Source organism: Lygodium microphyllum, chromosome 6 (assembly GCF_053477565.2).
Source record: "Lygodium microphyllum isolate KBCC chromosome 6, Lygodium_microphyllum_v1.1.10, whole genome shotgun sequence".
NCBI classification, from domain to species: Eukaryota; Viridiplantae; Streptophyta; class Polypodiopsida; order Schizaeales; family Lygodiaceae; genus Lygodium; species Lygodium microphyllum.
This window is the reverse complement of record NC_141140.1, coordinates 34994-58536: the sequence shown is the minus strand read 5'-3', so window position 1 is coordinate 58536 and position 23543 is coordinate 34994. Positions and strand designations below refer to the sequence as shown.

The window sequence follows — 23543 nt, the reverse complement described above, 5'->3', positions numbered from 1 at the left end:
GAATGGCCACCTCCAAGGAATCTGGAAGAGCTGCAGATCTTCCTAGGTTTATCTGGATTTTATCGTAGATTCATTCGAGATTATGCCAAAATAGCTGTTCCAATGACAAACCAACTTAAAGGGAAAGGGAAAAGTTTTAATTGGGGAACAGATCAAAATGAAAGTTTTCAAAAACTTAAGGTAGCTATTGCTACAGCTCCAGTATTATTAATATTGGATCCCAATAAACCATTTGTGGTTGAAGCTGATGCCAGTGATAAGGCAATAGGCGCGGTCTTATTACAAGAAGGTCGACCAGTTGCTTTTGAAAGCAAGAAATTAGATCGTGCAAAACAGAATTATTCTGTTTATGAGAGGGAGCTGTATGCAATAGTACATGCAATGAAGAAATGGAGGCACTATTTGTATGGTGCCAAACTTTTGATTTTATCGGATCATGAAAGCATTAAGTGGCTTAATGATCAACCAGATTTACACGGGCGTAAAGCCAGATGGGCCGAACTCCTCCAAGAGTTCGACTATGAGATCAGATATAGAAAAGGAAAGTATAATATAGTAGCTGATGCACTCAGCAGAATGCCCATCATTAATGAATTGAGTTTTACTCAGTTCACTTCCAACTTGCTTGAATCTTTAAAAGGGAAATGCCAGGTTGATCCGGCATATTCCAACATATGGGAAGCAATAAAAAATGGGGATCCAACTGAAAGTGCTTTTACTGAGGAAGGAATATCTGAGGATGTTCAACATGGAATTGGAGCATTAGGGGCTGCTCAAACTGGATTCAAGTGGAAGAATTTAACATTGATAATGGTTATTTACTCTACAAGGGTAGGGTATGTGTCCCGAAAGATATAGAAATAAGGTGCGAGATACTCTTTGAGTGTCATGATACCCCTAGTGCGGGACATCCAGGAGTTAATAAGACTTACAGTCTTATTAAAAGGCAGTTCTATTGGCTTGGAATGAATAAGGACGTCCTTGACTATGTGGTCAAATGTAATAAATGCCAGGTTAATAAAGCTGAAAAATTAAAAATGGGAGGACTTCTCCATCCATTAGAAATTCCTTCGGGAAAATGGGAGAGTATCTCCATGGACTTTATTGTTGCTCTACCTAGAACACAGAGGGGGCACGACTCTGTGTGGGTGATTATGGATAGGTTAACCAAAATGGCTAGGTTTATTCCAACTTCAACTGATGTTAAAACACCAGAATTGGCTAGATTGTTCGTAGAGAACATATACCGATTGTATGGCCTTCCGGCAAATATAGTTTCTGATCGGGATAGAAAATTTGATAGCCAATTTTGGCGTGCGGTATTTAGGAAATTGGATACTAAACTTAGCATGAGTACGGCGGATCATCCGCAAACAAATGGGCAAACTGAAAGGGTTAACCAAATTCTTGAAGATATGCTTAGGGCATATGTAAGTAAAAGGCAAACTAATTGGGAAGAGTATTTACCAATAGCAGAGTTTGCATATAACAGTGCCAAGCACTCTTCCACTGGATGTAGTCCATTTATGTTAATGTATGGGTTTCAGCCCAGAGCTCCTTTTGCAGTAGGACTGCATAAGGAAAAGGTTCAGGCAGTTAAAGACTTTTTGGAGGATATGAATAGTATGTTAAAATTTGCTCAAGAAAATATTAAAAAAGCTCAAAATCAAGCTAGAGCATATGCAGATCCTCACCGAAGAGACATCTCCTTTGAAGAAGGAGAATTGGTCTATCTTAAGGTGCCTGAACAGACTAAAACTATGAAAAAGGGACAATGTCCAAAGCTTTCACCAAGGTATTGTGGTCCTTTTATAATACTTAAAAAGGTGGGAGAATTGGCTTACAAGCTCCAACTACCTGCTGGTAGTAAAATACATCCAGTTTTTCACATAAGTAAATTAAGGAAGAAGCCGGGTGATTTGGATAATCTAATCTTAAATGATGACATTGAGGAGCTATTCAATGACCAATCTAATCCACATGATCCAGAAAGAATATTAAATGTTCGTAATAGACGAACGATGAATACTATTTATCAAGAATGTTTGGTTAAGTGGAAAGATTGTTCAGAAGAAAGCTCAACATGGGAGCGAGTAAGTACTTCAAAGAAAAGGTTTCCCGATTTACAGTTAGACCTTCCAAGTATCGTTTTCGAGGACGAAACCGATTCTTAAGGGGAAGGAAATGTGACATTAAAGTGATATTTAATGTAACATTAAGGTCACAAATATTGAATGTGACATTTAATATGACATTAAGGTAAATCTAGGGGAACACGCACGAGGATGACCGTCCGGGCTCTTGGGCGCCTGAGCGGGGTTAAGGGGAGCCTAGAAATAAAGAGAGTCCAAGAATAGTAGGACTCACCAAGGTTTGACGGCTGGCAATCGGATCACGATGGTCTGGCCAGCAATATACTAGGCAAGGCTGGGAGGTGAAAAGGATCACTCGTGCTCACCCATCCCGACTGTTTTCTTCTGGCTTGAGTTTTCTTCTGAGTCATCGGACAAAGACCAAGCTCGACTTTAAGTGGAGAAAGCTCCTCTTGTGGGATACAACACTACCACGAAGGGATATTGGCTCTATGATCCTACAACACAGAAGATTGAGGCAAGCAGGTATGCGATCTTTGATGAGGTTGGAGCCTTTGAGAATCCAATTGATGGTTCTAGTGTAGGGATTCTTCTTCATCGACTGCCATTCCCCCGCCCTCGACACCTCTCCTTCCCTTGAGGTTACCTCTCCGCATCCCTCCTTTGTCATCAATTCCTCCCCCTCCACCACCATCTCCTTCTCCTCCTACTCTAGCTTCTTTACCACTAGTGACGGGTTCCTCTACTCCTTCAAAGAGTATCCCTACCCTTTTGGGGATGCATAGCCATCAGTTGAGAGCTTCATTCGGGATAGGAGGATGTACCTTCACTTAGTGAGGGGGAGTTCTTTCCCAAACAAGCGATTTGCGCGTATCGGAGGCTCCACAACCTTGTAGCATGATGAGCCTATCGCCATTCCTCAGTGGTATCGGCGGCTCATGGAGGATGCATGTGTCATCCATTTTCTTGCGACTCTTACATGTCCACGTAGATCAGCTCATTTATAGGTGAAGTGGGATAGTTCACTTTGTGTGAACTATGCTCTTATGACCTAGATTCTCCATGACAGTGAGCCTACTTCAGTTGATGGGGCTCTTGTACAAAATATTTGGAGACAAGCTATGTAAGATGAGCTCGACTCTATCGAGCGAAATCAGACTTGGGAGTTGGTTCTGTGTCCTCTGTAGCGGAAGGTGATTGGTGTGCAATGGGTCTATAAGTCCAAGTATCTTGCAGATGGTTCCTTGGACAAGTCATAAGCATAAGGCTAGGCTTGTTGCCAAAGGTTTTGCACAATGGAGTGGTTTGGACTATTTGGCTCTTGTAGCCCACCGCTGTTGGCTTGTGTATCAGATGGGCGTCAAGTTTGCCTTCTTGAATGGTGTCCTTGATGAGGAGATTTTTGTCTCCTAGCCTTGCGGAAGGTCCTCTATGGCCTAAAGCAAGCTGTTAGAGCTTGGTACTAGAGGATTGATCGCTTCTTTCGTGACAGTGGCTTCCAGAGATCAGCTCATGACCCTAACCTTTAGTATCAAGTTGAGGGTGACAAGTGTGTTTTGATTGTCTTATATATGGATGATCTTATTATCATAGGGAGCCCTTCTACAGAGGTTGATTGGATTCGAGATATTCTGAGACAAGAGTTTGAGATGACGGATCTTGGGATCCTACACTTCCTCCTCGGTTTGGAGATTTATCAGATGGCACAAGGCTTCTTTATCTTGCAGCATAGGTATATCTTCGAGTTACTTTCGGAGTTTGGTATGGCCGAGTGTCGGCCTATTTCTTGCCCCATTTACCCTGAGTCCAAGCTTGTGGCAGTAGGAGATCCCATTTCAGATGCTACCTGTTACAGGTGACTTGTTGGCTTCCTTATCTGGCTCCTCTACTCTCGGTCGGATAATTGTTTTGTGGTGCCTTTGTTGTCTTCTTTTATGAAGATTGCTACACAAGATCGTTGGAGGGCAGCCTTGCGTGTTCTTCGGTTTTTACAAGGGGAATCGATACTACATGATCATGTATGGAGAGGGGATTAGTCTTTCTGGATGGACTTACTCTAATTGGGTAGGTGATGTGGATTCGAGATGGCCCAGTACAAGTTATGCCTTCTCCTTTGGATCAGGAGCTATCTCTTAGAGCAATAAGAAGCAGCCTATTGTGGCCCTTTCTTCTATAGAGGTTGAGTATTGTGCCCTATGTTCGACTGTTATGGAGGTAGTTTGGCTTTGTCGTATGTTGGCGGAGATTGCTTTTTGACAGATAGGACCCTATGGAGTTGCACATGGACGACCAGAGTGCTCTTGCTTTGGCGAAGCACTCGGTGTTTCATGCCCGCGCGAAACACATCGAGGTTTCAGCATCACTATGTTCATGAGTGGATCGTGGATTTTGAGCTAGGGGTGGCCTATTGTCCCACAGAGGACAATGCGGTAGATCTCTTCATGAAGCCTTTGCCCAAGGCTTCTATGCTTCACCATATGAGATTGTTGGGTCTTCAAACACTCCCAGCATCTGAGAGGGGGTGTCAGCTTGCCCTATTTAGTCATGTCAGTCTGTCATCTCCTGACTGTGAAATCTTGTCAGAGTCAAATGGAGACATTGGAGATCTGATGGTTAAATGTGCATTTCTATGCATTTCCTCCATTTTAGGCACATTTCTTGTGCATTTCCTCTGTTTGTTAGTTGGATTCCACCCCCTGACAATGCCTACTTGCTCCACGACTGCTTGGGATATTTTGTCATTATTTTCCCAATTTTAATTTGCAGTCAGACTGCATTTATTGCAGTCGTATAACCTATTTTAGCAGGTCGACCAGATTTAGAGCCCTTTTTAGCAGTCAGCCAGTTTTAGAGGTGTTTGGCTATATATAGCCACAGCCCACACTTGGCTGATCACTTCTTGTAGATTTCAGCACACTTTGGCTGCTAGACACTCTCCGATGTGGTGCTACCATCATCTCAGCCTGATTTGGTGCCCTCACTGATGCCTTGGGCTGCGTGCTGATCTGCCCACATCATTGTATTCAGCATTCATCTTCAGTCAGTGCAGTATTTCTTCCTTCATTTTCTGCTTCATCTCTCTCTTTCTCTCTCTGTGTTTGTGTTCCTTCTTCCATTACACACTCTCACAGCAACAACATATGTATAATGTGCTTGATCTTGAATTTCAAGGCAAGTATGAAGAGAGGGACATTGAGGTAGCCAAGGCTTGTAATGTCGTACTTGGAAGGTTGATTCTTGGTTATTAAGATGTATGGGAAGATTAAAGAAATGGTATGTTTGGTGCTCAAAGTGCACAAGAGAACATGATAGAGATTGTGGGGGTACTTTATGGTAGGAGGATTACAAGGTAGAAACTATAGAGCTATAGAGTTTGGCTATTTATATTCAAAGTCAAATAGTTAGTTCTTCTTGTTAGAGCGGCTATGGAGCTCTTTTAAGTTTTAACCATATTCACTCAAATAAAAAAATTTGTCTTGGTTCAATGAAGACAAATGTATTAGTTTATGTTAGTTCCGACCTTTATTACTAGCTCGTTCATCAACCAATCCTTTTGTGCAGTGAGATATTAGATGAGGATTTTGTTGGGCATGATGAAGAAGAGTACCTAGGTTGTTTGAGTGTTGACGTGCTAGTAGCTACTCGTATCTTTAGTGCACATTTTGCGGCTTTTTCTGCACATCTTTCCAATTATGGCTGATTATCGCTGATGGTTGATTATGACTGATTAGTTTGTTTCAACATTTGGATTATCGTTAACTAGTGTGTTTCGTCTTTCCTTGGATTGTGGCTGATTTTGGAATCAAAACGGTAAAGTATTAGTGGCTGATATATGGCTGATCTACGTGTATATGGCTGATTTTGAAATTAAAATATTAAAGTCTAAAGTTTCAGTAATTGACATATGGTTGATTTACATGTCTTTTCAATTCTTTATATCTCCTAAGTTTTAAGCGTCTTTTTGTGTGTGTGTGTGTTGTTCTTGTTCCTCCATTCCTGTTCCCTGATCCTGGGGTTTCCGTTACTTCCATTCCTGTTCATTGTTTTAGGTGACCCTGGTGTTGACCACCACACTTCTATATGGATGCGGCCAACATGCCCTACCACTAGCACTTGCTCATACTCCCTCTTTGGCATTAGATAGTCACGAGGTGTGATAGCACCACTAGGGCTAGAAAAACGATTCTAGGGCTGTTGTGGTCTTTGTTGCATGGCTAGAATTTGCTTGTTCTTCTGTGTGTCACCCCTCTCTGAAGTAGTCAAAGCACTAGCAAGGGGGCTGTTGGAATGAGTGGAAATCTTCTCTATAATCATAAGGTAGACTCATGCTCAAGTAGTATTGTTGTGATGTGTTGGAAGCTAATGGAGGAATTCAATGTCTAAGCTCGTAAAGTGCCTTCAACACCATCAAACTTGAGAGGTAGTTTATAGAGAATAATATACTAGTTGGGCTTTGGGAAGAGTAGATTGCATGTTGCGAAGCTGATCTTGGATGTGTGTGATTTGGAGAATGAACGACTTAGTTGCATCAATTGCCTTGAATCACATATTCGATAGTCATAGCTGATGGAGCCTTGCATATAAATTGGAGCTTCTCCCACATCTTGGGAAATGTTGTTGTGGAGGTGACTCTTGAGACTCTACAGGACTTCCTTCGAGATGTATAAAAAAAGAATTGAATAGACTTTGGTATTGTTAGTGTCCTAGTTTAGGATGGTTAATGCCCTAGTTTAGGATTGGTTCCTGGTGATTGTCTTTGTCCTAATCAGATGGAAGAGGATAGGGTTTTCAGGAGTACAAGGCAGATCTTGAAACAATGTACCGAAGATGCTTTTGCACAAACTGTGCTTTCATCATTGCAATCCACATTAGACAATCAGGGTGTTTAACTGCATTGTCGATGTTACCACATGGAGGGGCCATTGATAGAATGGCATGTAGAGAAGATAAGCAAGATTTTGGAGAGAATACTCGGGGCACTTTATGGGTAATAAGCTCAATATCAATTCAACAATTTAGGCACAAAAATACAGATTGGTTAGCATTTCATAAGATCATTAATGCAAGTTGGCCAACCATAAGTATGGTTCTTGCTCATGTGATGGTATCTTGAACCATGGAGATGAGGAGGTTGGTGTAGAATCTAATATACTTCGATGATGGAAGATGTGACAGAGGGATGCGGTAGTGTCCTCCAAAGCAATCTTCTTTCCTAGGGATACAATCCATTGTGCAAAGGTACGAACTTGACAAAGTGAGGACAATTTGGTTTAAATATTAGGTGCATAGTGGATACATCTAACATGCATAACCATGGAGTCATGGTAGCTCATGAAGAGAAACAATCGTGCTTGGGAATTGAGCTAGTCCTAAAGGATTGCTTGATTTGTAGTGGATCCAATGTGGGGATCCATGATGGGTTGGGGAATAGTCTGAGTAATAGAATCCAAAGTTGAATGTATAGCAAGCTAGATCACAAATGATTGATACACTACTCATAAGATTGGTTATCACACATGAAACAAAGGAGGAATCTAAAATTCCTCTCATTGCCAAACACTTACATAAGTATAGAATAGGGATGATTTCTACAAATTTATAGAGAGCAATTTGAGCAGGTAGTGAGAATACCAACCTTATATAAGAATTGACAACATTGGATCGTACTCTCTCTTTGTCGCTCTTACTCACCTGCTCACTCCTATTGTAGCACTCTCTCAACAACTGGTATCAAAGTTGACGAACAAGCCGGCAATCACTGCACACATTTTCAAATTTATTACTTGTATGGCAGCTTGCAGCAGCATTTATTGCTTGTTCAGCTTGCATTTTGATCCGTGTAGTCATTGTTTTTCAGCTTTTGAATATTCTATTGCTGCATTTTCGGCATTTATTGCTCTTTGAGATTGGGTGACAACATTTGTTGACATTTGATTGTGTGTTGGCTGTCTTCAATTTTCTACAGTCAAATTTTTGTAATCAGCTTTGAAATATTACATGTGAACTCTATTTTTTGTGTTGTTAGGGTGGACTTCTCTTTTTGTTTACCTTCTATCTTCTTTTCTTATCCTCTCTACATGGCTCCTTTGTGCACTTCTACAGGTGATAAGTTACATGGACCTAACTATCTTACATGGAGTGCTGTGATGAAAGCGTGGTTTGTGTAGAAACAGATTTGATACATTGTTTGTGGAGCTAATTCACGTCCTTAGTGTCCTTTTTCTCTTCTTGAAGATTTTGATGTATGTGTCTATTATGCTATTCTTCAACGTATTTGTAAAGAGGTTCTATTGGCGGTTATTTCTTGCAATACATCTCCTAAAGTATAGTCAAAGCTTCAAATGCTGTATGAGGCACCTTTCACCATGTGTGGAGTAACCCTTTATGGAGAGCTTCAATAGATGAAGTTTGAGCCGAATGACATCATTTAATCATTTTTGCTTTGTGTTACATATGTACATGACCAGCTTTGACACATGCAGTCTGTCTTTCCAGAGGCACATCTCGTGGGAACATATCCCAGAGTTTGATGGAGTGGTGAATGCTTTGCGGATGTAAACATCATCTACCCCTGTGAGGTTGACATATATGTTCTTGGTGCTACTTGAGCATAAGACATCTTTGCATTTATAGGGGAGGCTTCTGCCTCGTTATGGAGGTTTCAGTGAGGCTTTATTGGCTTCATAGAGGGGTGATGGGAAGAAGTAGTCCAAGGTCCAGTGTTATCACAATGGTATGAAGGGCAACTTGCAAAAGGACTGCAAGGAGTTAGTAGCCTCTCAGAAGAAGAAAAAAAAGAAGCGGGATGTGGACTCCTTTGACAAGTCATCCTCTTCCTTAGACTTTGACCCTGATCCTCTAGTCAAGGCCAAGTCCAAGGCGTGGATCGGATCCACTTCTTCAGATCGAGGGAAGTGCTTGGTGGCCCCTTTCTTAGCTGCTTTCTAGTTGAGGGGATGTGGTCATCCCTCATCACTCCTCAATGCCAGAGAGGAAGTGTGAGAGGATAGTGAGATGGGGCAGCCGAGCCTCATCTATATAGGTATACAGGTCCACTGGTTCCAGAGAGAGACGTCCTTGACGCATCGATTGGAGTCTAGTAGGTTAAAACCTTAGAGTTGGGATTGACATCTAGATTCATAATGGATTGGTATTTGACAAAGAGCGGAATTGGATCCTAGTCTTGTGCTCTCATGAGGGGACACTAGGGGACACTTTGACAGTTTGGACGGGGATTTCTTGGTCTCATATGTTTAGAGACATTTTTGGGAGGATGGTCTTTTGTATGCTATTGCGAGACATTGATGATGGACACAAAGACATGCTATGGTTCTCTATTTTCAGGTGTTGATAGGATTGACATTAACATTAGGTTCTCTTTGAGGCATATTGGTGGTGACTTGATCACCCATTGCTTGGGTATCCATGGTTCTAGTTTGGTGATTCTATGTTGTATAGCTTGTGATGCATTATTATCATTGTATCATTGTATAAAGAATTGCTCATGGATATTGGAAGATTTAATTATTGGCTAGTGAAATTAATTTTTTGAATATTAGAATGATTATTAAATTAAATTTCAAAGTGAATATTTTAAAAATCAATTTAATAGGTTGGATAATGTTGAAAAATGAAATTATAAGGTTGTCACTTTGGTAAAACTTACCCATGCAAGTGGGAAAAACGTTTCTAGGGGTTGGTGGAGTTTATTCCAGCAATTGTGAGAGAGGAGTCTATTAGAGAGTGAGGAGAGGCTACTGGTGTGATTTGCAGCTACTAGGGATCAATCCTACAGCATGTGATAGCAGTTTGGAGCCCTCCACGAGTAGGTGACATCAGCCCAAGGTCCTTCTGGTGTAGGTGATAGCATATAGGAAGGGACAATAGTCTTTTTGGTGGTCCTAAGCTGTAGGTGACAGCTTCCATGGCTATATGAGTAGGACAGCAACAATTTTTAAGTGTTTCTTGTGATGAAACTTTGAATTTTTTCTCTGCAGCGTTTTTGCTTATCCCCCAACCATCTCTCAAGTTATCTCAACAGTTTCTAGTAGTTTGAGTCATCAGAGGAAGAGATTGCAGTCAATTTTTGATGTAAATCCTAAGTTATACTATAAATTAGGGTTTTGATAGTCGCCTTGGGATTCGTACTTAGAATTCAGAGTCTAGGACTTGAATTCCAATAGTTGAAATCAAGGAATTTTAAGGCGATTCAAGAGGCCAGCTAGACAATGTTAGATTTGGGATTGAATTTGTTTTTCAAGGAGTAGGGTGTGTCAAAAGATGACGTACTAGCGAGACAATAGGGTTGGCGGGGAGGAACACGGAGTGAACTCGGCAAACATGGAGAAGAGAAGAGAATAGAGAAGAAACTCTGATGAATGGAATGATGAAGTTTTGAATCATGGAGTGAATGTGATACAAGGGAACAAGGGTGCCGTAGCACAAGGAAGATGTGAAGATAGCTACGAACCACGAACCGCAATATCCTCGTGAAGGGGTGTGAGGGTAGTGGAGAGGTTGGAGAGAAGAGGTGACGGACCGAATGAATCAACCGTGAGGAATGAATGAGAGAGTGGCCTATAAATAGGCACAGTCAGTCTAGGCTGGTGCCGCTTTTGGAGATTGCAAACCCTAAACTCTAACCCTAACGCAAAACGTAGTAACATAAAAACACAAATTGCGGGTGAAGGATTTCTCAACACCCCCTCTCAGGCCCAAAAAGGGGAATAAGAGAAGAGTGAGGTGGAGATGCAATGCTACTTGTTGAAGACTGCTCATATAGTAGGTGTCACTTGGACAGTGTTCCTCGTGGGAAAATTGTTCACTTACCCAACCATCCTAGTACAAAGATGATGAAAACATGCAATGCATAGGAGGAATGTCAGACTTTGTGTGGTGCCGAGAACCATAAGGATATGCCTGTACTCGATCTCGGGAGGTGGCTCCATGCTGACCAAGTGACCAAGGCAAGAAGATGTAGAGGAGGAAGAAGATGTAGGGGATTCCTCAGATCCAAGAGTTCCTCTTGAAAGGTAACTTGCAGTAAAGAACAATAGACAGAGTGAATTGGAGAACCCAAAACTCAACCTCGGGAGAGAAGCCACTAGCTCCATGCGTTCATGTTGGAGGAATACGAAGGCCTCGCCACCAAGTCGCAGCTGAACCTTCGAGGCCCCGATCTAGGTGATACTTGAAGATCTTGGGAATCAGTAGAAGAGATGATTGGTCGAAGACAGCCATCCCAAGAAAGTAGAGGATGGGTGAAGAACTTCATGTGGAGTAGGTTTCCCCTCTGAGGTGGAGGTGGAGGGGCCCCCGTTGAAGTCGAAGAAGAAGTAGATGCCCCCTTTGAGGGTAAAGAAATAACATCCCCCTCTGAAGTAGATAGGAAATCTAAAAACTCATGGATCATGGACTCCGAAATGTTTGATGACGAAGGAAGTGTTGCCGGTCGTGCCAAAGAAGGTATCTGGGGTGTCGAAGAGCTCCCAGAGGTAGCCTCTCGAACCTGAGTAGTCGAGGGTGTGGAAGGGTGGGGCTCAAAATGAGCAAGAGGTGGGCAACAGTTGCTGCCTCTTCGTGGAGCAGACTGGGTAGCCAAAGAAGAGAAAGGAGTTGAGCAACCATTGTCTCTCGAAGGAGCAGACTGACGAGGAGATGGTATCAAACAATCATTGTCTCTCGATGGAGCGGATTGTAGAATTGCGGGCGGTGGTAGCCACTATATCCGAAAATAGGTGAGAGAAGACTGTCGCTGGCATTGCGACGATCTCCAGGAGGTCATAGTGCCAATCGATCCTCCATGTGCTCGAAAGGACTTAGTGGGCATCGGATGCGTCTTATTGCCTTGAGCATAGTACTCAAATAGCCGATGCAGAACGATCTTTGTGGCCCAGAAAGGAGAGGTGGCACAAGAAGTGCTTGGTGGAAGACGTATATACTCCTGGGGGGTGGGGAGCAAAGGTTGAAGTCGGCAAGCATCGGTGGTGTGTCCGGTGATGCCACAGTAGGAGCACCCAGTAGTCTGGACATTTGTTGGTAAAGAAGCCATGGGTACCATTGTGCCTTGCTGAAGAAGGAAGAGGTCAGCCACGATGAACCACGAACCGCAATGTTCGCCTCAAGGGGTGGGAGGGTAGTGGAAGGGCTAGAAGTGAGCTGTCAGTGGGAGGAGGATGTGACCTGCAGTAAGAGATTGCAACCAGTAGAAAAACGCAGGTGAGGAGAGATAGAGACTTAAAACGCAGGCAGGACAGCCTGCAGGAGAGAAAGACTAAAAACGTAGGCAGCAGGAGAGAGAAAGAGTAAAAACGCAGGAAAAAACAGCAGCAGTAGTCAATATGCTGAAATCAGCTCCGAACAGTGTGTGATAGGCTAGAAATAGGCGCCAAACTGTTGTAGACAGCAATGGTCAGCTTGGACCGCGATGTCCTCCGTGTCCGGGGTGTGGGCAGCAAGTTGACATACCTGAAATCTGCAAAAACGAGATTTTGATGCAGCAGAAAAACAAGAGAAGTGGATGCCGAACCCGCCACCGGTCTTTGTCTTCACACTAGTGGAGGATCTTTGCCGCTGTTTGAGCAGATCCAGCTTTGATACCATGTCAAAAGATGACGTACCAACGAGACAGTAGGGTTGGCGTGGAGGAACACGGAGTGAACTCGGCAAACATGGAGAAGAGAAGAGAAGAGAGAAGAAACTCTGATGAATGGAATGATGAAGTTCTGAATCATGGAGTGAATGTGATACAAGGGAACAAGGGTGCCGTAGCACAAGGAAGATGATGATGACAGCCACGAACTGCGAAGCAATGTCCTCGCGAAGGGGTGTGAGGTTAGTGGAGAGGCTGGAGAGAAGAGGTGACGGATTGAATGAATTAGCCGTGAGGAATGAATGAGAGAGTGACCTATAAATAGGCATAGTTAGTCTAGGATGGTGCCCCTTTTTGGGGTTGCAAACCTTAAACGCAAACCCAAAACAAAAAAACGCAGAAACGCGAAAACGCAAACTACGGGTGAAGGGTTTCTCAACAGGGTGAAGGCCAAATCCTAAGCAAACCAAGGGGAAAATTGGTTTAGAGGCTTGCTGGTCAGATTTGATAGCAAGAGGCAGTTGGATTAGCAGAGGAGGTCAGAGAATCGTTGTTGTACTCCATCCATTTGCAATAAAAGTTAAAGAAATATCACAAGGGGTGCCGGTTTTGGGGCCAATAGGTTGTCCAATGTCCAAGATTGTATGGTACAGTTTGCATTTCAGTTTGTGAATTTGTTAATTGCTGTAATTAGTCCTTAATCAGGCTATCACCACCCTATCCGAACAGGAAGGTTGGTTTCCACTATAATCATCATCATCCTTCACTAGGCGGACTCCCTTTTGAGATAGGAGCCGGTGCCAGTGCCCACACAATGAGTGACCCATTGTTGTATGCCACTATCTCATGTTTGGTATATGGATTCCATTTCCTAAGGACATCTTTGAGTTCTCTTCTTTTGTATTGTTCTTCTATTGTGTGACATTAAAAGTGATATTTAATGTCACATTAAGGTCATAAATATGGAATGTGACATTAAAAGTGACATTTAATGTCACATTAAGGTAAATCTAGGGGAACATGCACGAGAATGACCGTCCGGGCTCTTGGGCGCCCGAACGGGGTTAAGGGGAGCCTAGAGAGTAAGGGAGTCCAGGAATAGTAGGACTTCAGGAAGTTGATGGCTGGCAAAGGAATCCGGGTAGAGGGCCAGCACTTATCTAGGTGTGGTTGGGAGGAGAGGAGACTCGTGCTTTCATCGTTTTTGGTGTATCTGTCTCTCCGTCATCTATCATTAGGATACTCGTGCTTTCATCGTTTTTGGTGTATCTGTCTCTCCGTCATCTATCATTGGTATCAGAGCCTATGGTTCAGATCGTTAATCGTTCGTCAAATTGTCAGAAATCCGTCAGGTTGTCAGTCGCCAGTCAGGCCGTCAGTCTTTTGTGAAGTCGCGTGAGTACCAGGTGACGGGCCGTGAAGAAAAATAAAGGTAAGAAACGCCACGTCACATCACGTCTACCAGGCGCCGTGAAGAAAAACGAAACGGAGAAGTGCATCGCCACGTCACATTAATGTGACCCGTTACGTTACGGGCAGAGAAAAGAAAAAGAAATCCGTGGATCGCGAGGATCAGGGTCGCGAGGACCAGACCAGGCGTGGGACCAGATCAGGCGTGGAGTCGCCATTATCAGACGTGGGGTCATGAGAAAACGTGACTCTGTCATGACTGTTGTTGACGGGCAATTGTGACTACTCCTGAGACGGATATGACTGCGACTGCTGTGAGAGGGACAGAAGAATGTCATATACGACTGAAGTCAAGAAATTGAATTTCCAGCATGATTACTTCACTGTTCTAATCTGGGAAGATACAATTTGTTTCTTACTCTTCGAGTTTCTTTCCGAATCAACAGCTACTATCTGCCATTAAAAATCAGGGAAGTACTTTACTTGTATGCAAATTTCTTATTTTTGCTTTCCAATTCCAGTGTATTAATGGCAAAAAAAGGGAAAGAAAGGGTAATGGAAAGTTCTAGTTCTGGGGATCAACCTATGGTAGATCCCCATGAACCAGACATGCAAGAAGAACAATGGGAAGAATTTTTTGCCACGCGAGAGCAATTCGATGATCTTACTGCTTGTGTGCAAACTTAGGGGGTTTAAATGGAATTTTTAACCCAAACACTTACTGAAATAAAATCTCAATTAACTTTATTGTTAGAAAGAGATAAAAATAAGATAGAAACCTCGGATGTCCCATCTTCATCGAAAGATTTAGATGTGACTATGCGAGATCCTAAAGAACCCCAAACTTACCATAAATTGAGGGATAATCCAGTTTTAAAGGATATGAAACCACCTCAATTTTACGGGGAGGAAAAAGATAGGAATAAAGACACAATCTTTAATTTCCTCCAAAAATTGGAAGATTTACATAAATTAAAAAATACCCCACCACATCTCCAAGCACTGGAGGCTAGTTTAACTTTGGGGCCCAAAGCATATAAGTGGTGGCGAACTTTAAAGGAGGCAAATAAAATACCTGAAACTTGGGCTCAATTTGAATCTGTCTTTTTGAAAGAATTTCTTCCTGAAAATGAAATGGAAAGAAATTGGGACGATTGGGATTATGTCAGACAAAAGGGACGACCCCTACTGACATATCTGGAGGAATATCGTGAGATAATCCTCAAACTGGAAGGAATTGATGAATTCCAAAAAACAAGAGGATTCATTAGGGGACTCGATAAAGCCTGTAAAAAGGAAGTAAAACGGAGTCTACCTAAGACGCTTGAAGAGGCAATTAAATTTGCATTAATTTATGAAGATAGTACGCGTCCAGGTACACTCACTAGTCTCACTGATACGGAGCCCAAGTCTAAGGAATTGGAAACCTCAAAATTTGTGGGCAAATTTAAAAGGAAAATGCCATTTTTCAAGGGTAAAAAACAACCTTTTGAAAAGAAACCATATATGAGGCCAAAGTTAAGTCCTGATGACTTTGATAAGGCCAAAAAAGAAAAGTTGTGTTTTAATTGCCTATCCCCTAACCATGCTGCTTGGAATTGCCCTCAAAAGAAAAAGGGGGAAGACAAAGGAAAGGACAAGGGCAAGGGAAAAAGAAAAACAAATCCATGTAGTGCAGACCTTAGAATTAAAGGGGCATGAAAAGTACAAATCTTTAGAGGTCTTGCACATGGATGTACAACATAAGTGTTGTATGTCAACTTCTATGTGGCAGCCTACTTTTGGGCCACATGATTTACTTAGAGTACATGGATTGATAGCTGGAAAACGGGTTAGAGTCATGATTGATGACTCTGCCACACATAATTTTATAAATTATGCACTTGTCAAAAAATTGAAACTTCGCCAACAAAACAGTGAGCATCAATATGTTGTTCGTATGATGCAAGGCCAAGACAATAAAATATGGGATACAATGGTATCCAATTTGGAAATCGAGATTCAAGGATATAAAGATAAGCTTGATTTCCAAATAATGAACATGGAAAGAGCTGATATTGCTCTAGGGAGGGAGTGGCTATGGGGATTGGAACCATCCTTAAAACGTAGCTATCACCATAATACACTGGAATTTGAAAGGGATGGTAAGACTTTTGTCATTCAAGGTGAACATGAAGTATCTGATAATCCTTTGCTGTGTTCTACTGAAGTTCAGAAGCTGATAAAGAAGGAAATTTGTGAGGCATATATGTTATGGTCTCTTCTTGTACAGAATACTTTTACTTTCTGTAATTTTAAGCAACAATTTTCTTATGTTTGTGAGTTGAATGTTAATCATGAATTGAACAGTTTGTTAGATGATTTTAAAGATGTGTTTCCTTCTGATTTACCAAGTGGCCTTCCACCAGATACGGGTGATATAAATCACCCAATTGACATAAATAAGGATATACACCCAATTTCAAAACCACCGTATAGGTTAAGTGAAACACAGCATCAAGAAGTTGAAAAACAAATTAAGGATTACCTGGATAAAGGATTTATTCAACCTAGTAATTCACCTTGGGCTTCACCAATTTTATTGGTAAAGAAAAAAGATGGTTCTATGCGACTGGATAAAGGATTTATTAAACCTAGTAATTCACCTTGGGCTTCACCAATTTTATTGGTAAAGAAAAAAGATGGTTCTATGCGACTTTGTGTTGACTATAGAGCACTTAATAAAATAACGGTGAAGAATAAATTTCCTATGCCCAGAATGGAAGATCTTTTTGATCAACTGTAAGGGGCAAAATTCTTCACAAAGATAGACTTAAGATCAGGTTATCACCAAATAAGAATTAAGGCACAAGATGTTTCCAAGACGGCATTTCGTACTAGATATGGGCATTATGATTTTTTGGTGATGCCTTTTGGCCTCACTAATGCACCAGCTACCTTTATGAAGCTGATAAATAGTGTTTACGGCCCTATCTAGGACATTTTGTAGTAGTCTTCTTGGATGATATCTTGATCTTTAGTAAATCAAGAGAAGAACATTTGGAACACTTACAATTAGTATTCCACTTGTTAAGAACACATTCCCTTTATGCGAAGAAAACTAAATGTGAATTCTTTGCACAAGAGGTCAAATATCTAGGGCATATAATCTCGAAAGAGGGAATCAACATGGATTCAGAAAAAGTAAGGGCAATTATTGAATGGCCACCTCCAAGGAACCTGGAAGAGCTGCAGATCTTCCTAGGTTTATCTGGATTTTATCGTAGATTCATTCGAGATTATGCCAAAATAGCTGTTCCAATGACAAACCAACTTAAAGGGAAAGGGAAAAGTTTTAATTGGGGAACAGATCAAAATGAAAGTTTTCAAAAACTTAAGGTAGCTATTGCTACAGCTCCAGTATTATTAATATTGGATCCCAATAAACCATTTGTGGTTGAAGCTGATGCCAGTGATAAGGCAATAGGCGCGGTCTTATTACAAGAAGGTCGACCAGTTGCTTTTGAAAGCAAGAAATTAGATCGTGCAAAACAGAATTATTCTGTTTATGAGAGGGAGCTGTATGCAATAGTACATGCAATGAAGAAATGGAGGCACTATTTGTATGGTGCCAAACTTTTGATTTTATCGGATCATGAAAGCATTAAGTGGCTTAATGATCAACCAGATTTACACGGGCGTAAAGCCAGATGGGCCGAACTCCTCCAAGAGTTCGACTATGAGATCAGATATAGAAAAGGAAAGTATAATATAGTAGCTGATGCACCCAGCAGAATGCCCATCATTAATGAATTGAGTTTTACTCAGTTCACTTCCAACTTGCTTGAATCTTTAAAAGGGAAATGCCAAGTTAATCCGGCATATTCCAACATATGGGAAGCAATAAAAAATGGGGATCCAACTGAAAGTGCTTTTACTGAGGAAGGAATATCTGAGGATGTTCAACATGGAATTGGAGCATTAGGGGCTGCTCAAACTGGATTCAAGTGGAAGAATTTTACCATTGATAATGGTTATTTACTCTACAAGGGTAGGGTATGTGTCCCGAAAGATATAGAAATAAGGTGCGAGATACTCTTTGAGTGTCATGATACCCCTAGTGCGGGACATCCAGGAGTTAATAAGACTTACAGTCTTATTAAAAGGCAGTTCTATTGGCTTGGAATGAATAAGGACGTCCTTGACTATGTGGTCAAATGTAATAAATGCCAGGTTAATAAAGCTGAAAAATTAAAAATGGGAGGACTTCTCCATCCATTAGAAATTCCTTCGGGAAAATGGGAGAGTATCTCCATGGACTTTATTGTTGCTCTACCTAGAACACAGAGGGGGCACGACTCTGTGTGGGTGATTGTGGATAGGTTAACCAAAATGGCTAGGTTTATTCCAACTTCAACTGATGTTAAAACACCAGAATTGGCTAGATTGTTCGTAGAGAACATATACCGATTGTATGGCCTTCCGGCAAATATAGTTTCTGATCGGGATAGAAAATTTGATAGCCATTTTTGGCGTGCGGTATTTAGGAATTGGATATTAAACTTAGCATGAGTACGGCGATCACCCGCAAACAGATGGGCAAACTGAAAGGGTTAACCAAATTCTTGAAGATATGCTTAGGGCATATGTAAGTAAAAGGCAAACTAATTGGGAAGAGTATTTACCAATAGCAGAGTTTGCATATAACAGTGCCAAGCACTCTTCCACTGGATATAGTCCATTTATGTTAATGTATGGGTTTCAGCCCAGAGCTCCTTTTGCAGTAGGACTGCATAACGAAAAGGTTCAGGCAGCTAAAGACGTTTTGGAGGATATATTCGTATGTTAAAATTTGCTCAAGAAAATATTAAAAAAGCTCAAAATCGAGCTAGAGCATATGCAGATCCTCACCGAAGAGACATCTCCTTTAAAGAAGGAGAATTAGTCTATCTTAAGGTGCCTGAACAAACCAAAACTATGAAAAAGGGACATTGTCCAAAGCTTTCACCAAGGTATTGTGGTCCTTTCATAATACTTAAAAAGGTGGGAGAATTGGCTTACAAGCTCCAACTACCTGCTGGTAGTAAAATACATCCAGTTTTTCATGTAAGCAAATTAAGGAAGAAGCTGGGTGATTTGGATAATCTAATCTTAAATGATGATATTGAGGAGTTATTCTATGACCAATCTAATCCACATGAACCAGAAAAAATATTAAATGTTTGTAATAGGCGAACGAGGAATACTATTTATCAAGAATGTTTGGTTAAGTGGAAAGATTGTTCAGAAAAAGCTCAACATGGGAGCGAGTAAGTACTTTAAAGAAAAGGTTTCCCGATTTACAGTTAGACCTTCCAAGTATCGTTTTCGAGGACGAAACCGATTCTTAAGGGGAAGGAAATGTGACATTAATGTGACATTAAAAGTGATATTTAATGTCACATTAAGGTCATAAATATGGAATGTGACATTAAAAGTGACATTTAATGTCACATTAAGGTAAATCTAGGGGAACATGCACGAGAATGATCGTCCGGGCTCTTGGGCGCCCGAACGGGGTTAAGGGGAGCCTAGAGAGTAAGGGAGTCCAGGAATAGTAGGACTTCAGGAAGTTGACGGCTGGCAAAGGAATCCGGGTAGAGGGCCAGCACTTATCTAGGCGTGGTTGGGAGGAGAACGATACTCGTGCTTTCATCGTTTTTGGTGTATCTGTCTCTCCGTCATCTATCATATTGTCTTGTGTTCAACAGTGTATTTAAGAAATTGTCTATGCTTCAATTGCTGCACCACTTTTGACAAAGAGGCAGGTTTTGGTTCCTCAACACACACACACACACACACACACACACACACACACACACAGTCTCTCTTTGGGGTGGGACCTTTTGAGGGTGGTGCTCTCCCCTTCTTAGGGCAGCTTTTGGGGCTTGAGAGGGGGTGTTAAGTAGAACTAAGGCATAAGTTAATCTGAATCTTTTGGCCTACATAACTCTGAAAACAGCCCTAGAAAAGAAAACCTAGTAGAAAAACATGTTTGGTAGGACAAATGTCTTAAAAAGTCTGAACTTTTCATCACAATCTTTTTCTACAGCTTGTCATTGCCAGCCAACACAGCCTGCTGCCCTCAGTGCCATCACCCTCATCCACAGCAGAGGGAGTTGCAGCTGTTTGTGCTGTTGCTGATAGGCACACTGCTCTTTCAGGTTGTGATAGTGGTGGTTGAGGCTGCTTGTTGCCTGCATTTTTTGCAGCCTATGCTTATGGCTGCCTTCTCCATTGGCATGCTGCTGGTTGCTGCCCTTGGAGTGTGCATTTTGCATTCTGGAGGACTGCTGCCATTGTTTCTGCCCTTCAAAGGTTGACACATCACCGACGGTGGACTGCTGCGACTGCTTTTGGGGGATGTCTTGGGTGCCAGCCCTGGTCTTGGAGACTCAGAGGCCAGTGGCCCCTTAAAACATTCCCATCATTTCTGTGTACCCTTCTTCTCTTGAGCATTTATCAGACTGTCTTATTGTCCGTTGTGCTTTTTGTGTCTTCTATGTTTGCCCTTGCATTGCCTAACAGTTAAAACCTCCGTTTTCCCGTAATTTTCACTCCTATGGACGAGAGAGAGAGAGAGAGAGAGAGAGAGAGAGAGAGAGAGAGTCTCTTTACGAAAAAGAAGAAGAGAGAGAGTCTCATTTGCTTATGTATTATCTTTTGTTCCTTTTTCAGTGGAGCTCGAGGGCGTGAAGAAACATCTAGGAGAGGCCGGGGTCATGGCAGAGGTCGTGAAGTCAAGACTGCAGCAGACTTAGATGCCGAGCTCGATAGCTACCATGCTGAGGCCATGCAAATCTCGTAGTTGTTCAAGCTATTCATCTTTAAGAACTTACACAAGGTGCTTATTGCGGTGTGGTTATCATTTGGAAGAAGGTGCCTGCATGTTGTAGTAAAGACTAATCTGAATTCTGCCCTCCACTATGTGCCCTTGTTCTCCAGCATTGACTAAACCGGTATATCTTTATTTCATGGGGCACTAGCCATGATTTTAAACTTGGGCTCTGCAAAACTCAAAAGTTTCTGTGCTGCAGTCAGCTCCAAGGATTCAATTGAATTATTAGCTTGGCAGGGTGGTGAGGCTGGCTTCTTCTTCTTAGAAGGAACAACTTATGAAGCAACCTGGTAGTTTTGCTGTTGCCCGACTCTTTTCAACATCTTATTAGGCTTATTGGAGATGCCCTTGGTTTTCTTCAGCTAGTATGCTTCAGCAATTAAAGCGCGACTTTTATGTGGGAATCCTGGATGCTGCATCTGAAATTTTACCCTCCCTCCTACGGCCTGCATCAGGCCTAGCTGGATCTTGATGATCTTAATCAAAACAAGCTGATTTTACCTCGTTGTGATTTGGATTGCATGTTCAAGAAAAGACAAACAACAGCTGGTATGGTCTTGGTGGGGTATACTTGACATTGATTGAGCTGGTATCATGCAAGCTTCTACACTTAACCAGCTAAGCGGTTCTTTGTGTTCTACTTGTCACGTCTCAATAAACATGGAAGCTGATGGTTATAAAGTCAATACAGAAAGTTTGCCACCATTTGAGACACTTCACACATCAGCTTTACTTGGTTCTTATTAATGGAAGATGCATGTTTTCTTGGGAGTATTTGCCTGGCATCTCACAAGGAGCCTGGCTTATAAACCTGTGCTAACTGCCCACTGTCCAGAAACCTAGCTTTAGTTTGTCATTTATTGTTTCACAAACAGGTTAGATCTTTATGAACAGGCTTTATGGAACATGAACTTGGGGAAATGATGGAGCTCTTCTGTTAATACTCTACAAGTACCAAGCATGCTTTGCAGACCCTGATATTAATTAACAGGTCTTGTTGGAGGTGGGAGTATGCTGAAAGTTCCATCCTGACTGGAAAATGCTGTCGGCTGTGACGCATCCCCAGTTCATCGCATCTGTTTTGCCTGATTAATCTGCACGATTGTTCCAGACAGTTGAGTCTATAATCTGTGGGCTTAGCATTGTGGGAGGCAGCAGCTGGAAGTTCACTTAGGCAGCGTGCAAGTTGAGGTATTGGTGTCATCAGTGAATCAACTCTTAAGGAAGTGGTTAAACAGAAACATTTTGTCTTGGTAGACAACACGATGGATTTCCATGCTTTGATGGAAAGGGAACAACTTGCTTGGAAGGAGTTACATGCATGGCACGTTATCCATATTTTAAAATCAATTCTCTTTGAATGTCATCAGTTTATAGTGGGCTGTACTGCCTTTTTAAAGCTTTGTTGATTCATATAGAGTAAGTAAAACTTATAATTCTGTAGCTATATTGATGGACAATACTGGGTATTTGTAGTCTAAGAAGACCACTAAGGCTATTGATCCTGCTTGAATATGTCAATTAGGACATTGTGTATGAAACTGTTCAGAGGATAGACGGGTAATGTGTGGGTCAGAGGATAGATGGGTAATGTGTGGGTGGGTGTTTAAGTTTTAGATGTATATGAGCTGCTGATGCCCAGTATCAAAACGGGAAAGTGCAGCTCTATTGTTGATATTTCATTTTATAGCATTACAATTTGTTGCATACAAAATGACCCTATTACATAAGCGAAGATTTTTTGTAGAGGACTTGAACTGTCCTCCATTGGAATCAGTTGATTCTTTGTACATTGCATAAAGCAATGTCTGAATACTTCCAACTTCAAAGTGTGTACTCTAGACATGAAGACCCCTTTTGATTAGTTGGGAAAATCCTTACAATACCCCTTTGTTTCTGCTGTCCAAAATGGCATTTGTGTTAGATGTCCCAACAATTTGTGTTGTCTGTTGAACTTCAAGAAGCTTATCCATATGAATGTCTCTATATTGATTTCCAAATTGTTATGAGCATTAAACGCTCAGGATTAAGTGTCCTGGTATAGTTTCTGTGCCATTTGTCAACCTCTTTATCTGCCGGCTCAATTGGAATGTCCACTGAGGTTGTTTTCCTCCACAAGGCAAGGCCAGGCCATGTTGGCATTCGTCTCAAGTGTAGATGCTTGAACATCAGAGCTTAACTGTGTGTGTTTAAGCTTGATCCTTCAGGTTGGTTCTACCAACAATGACTGTTTTGAGTGTTTGAACGGGCAAATGCTTGTCCACACTACACTTGTATGACAGACCAAATGAATGTGGCTAGACAAGTGATGCACGTCACAACCTTGTGATTTGCAATAACGTCTCGGGACATCACCCTTAATGCCACAATTCCCCAACTTAGAAGGTAGGAATGTTAGACAAAAGCATAAAAATGGATATCTTTGGCTTGAAGATGAGGTAGGAGCTATATGAATAGGCCTTTGGGCTCTCTTTATATGATATGCTCACAAGTGGTTAATCAGTGTGCTTGGAGCAGTGATTATTCCAATTGGGACATATACGTGACAAGCAGATATTGCAGAATAGACTATTGATTGACTTGAGCAATGCAA

At 41.7% G+C, this 23543-nt stretch overlaps 1 protein-coding gene across 1 annotated transcript in view; it reads left to right on the top strand.

Moving 5' to 3' along the window:
* Nucleotides 1-22528, top strand: part of LOC148034219 (THO complex subunit 4A-like) — a 36660-nt gene extending 14132 nt beyond the window's left edge. The window contains exon 5 of the mRNA XM_087679194.1: nt 20791-22528. Coding sequence (XP_087535320.1) covers nt 20791-20920 — 130 coding nt within the window. The 3' untranslated portion in view covers nt 20921-22528. The remainder of the gene's footprint in view (nt 1-20790) is intronic.
* Nucleotides 22529-23543: the final 1015 nt, after the last annotated feature.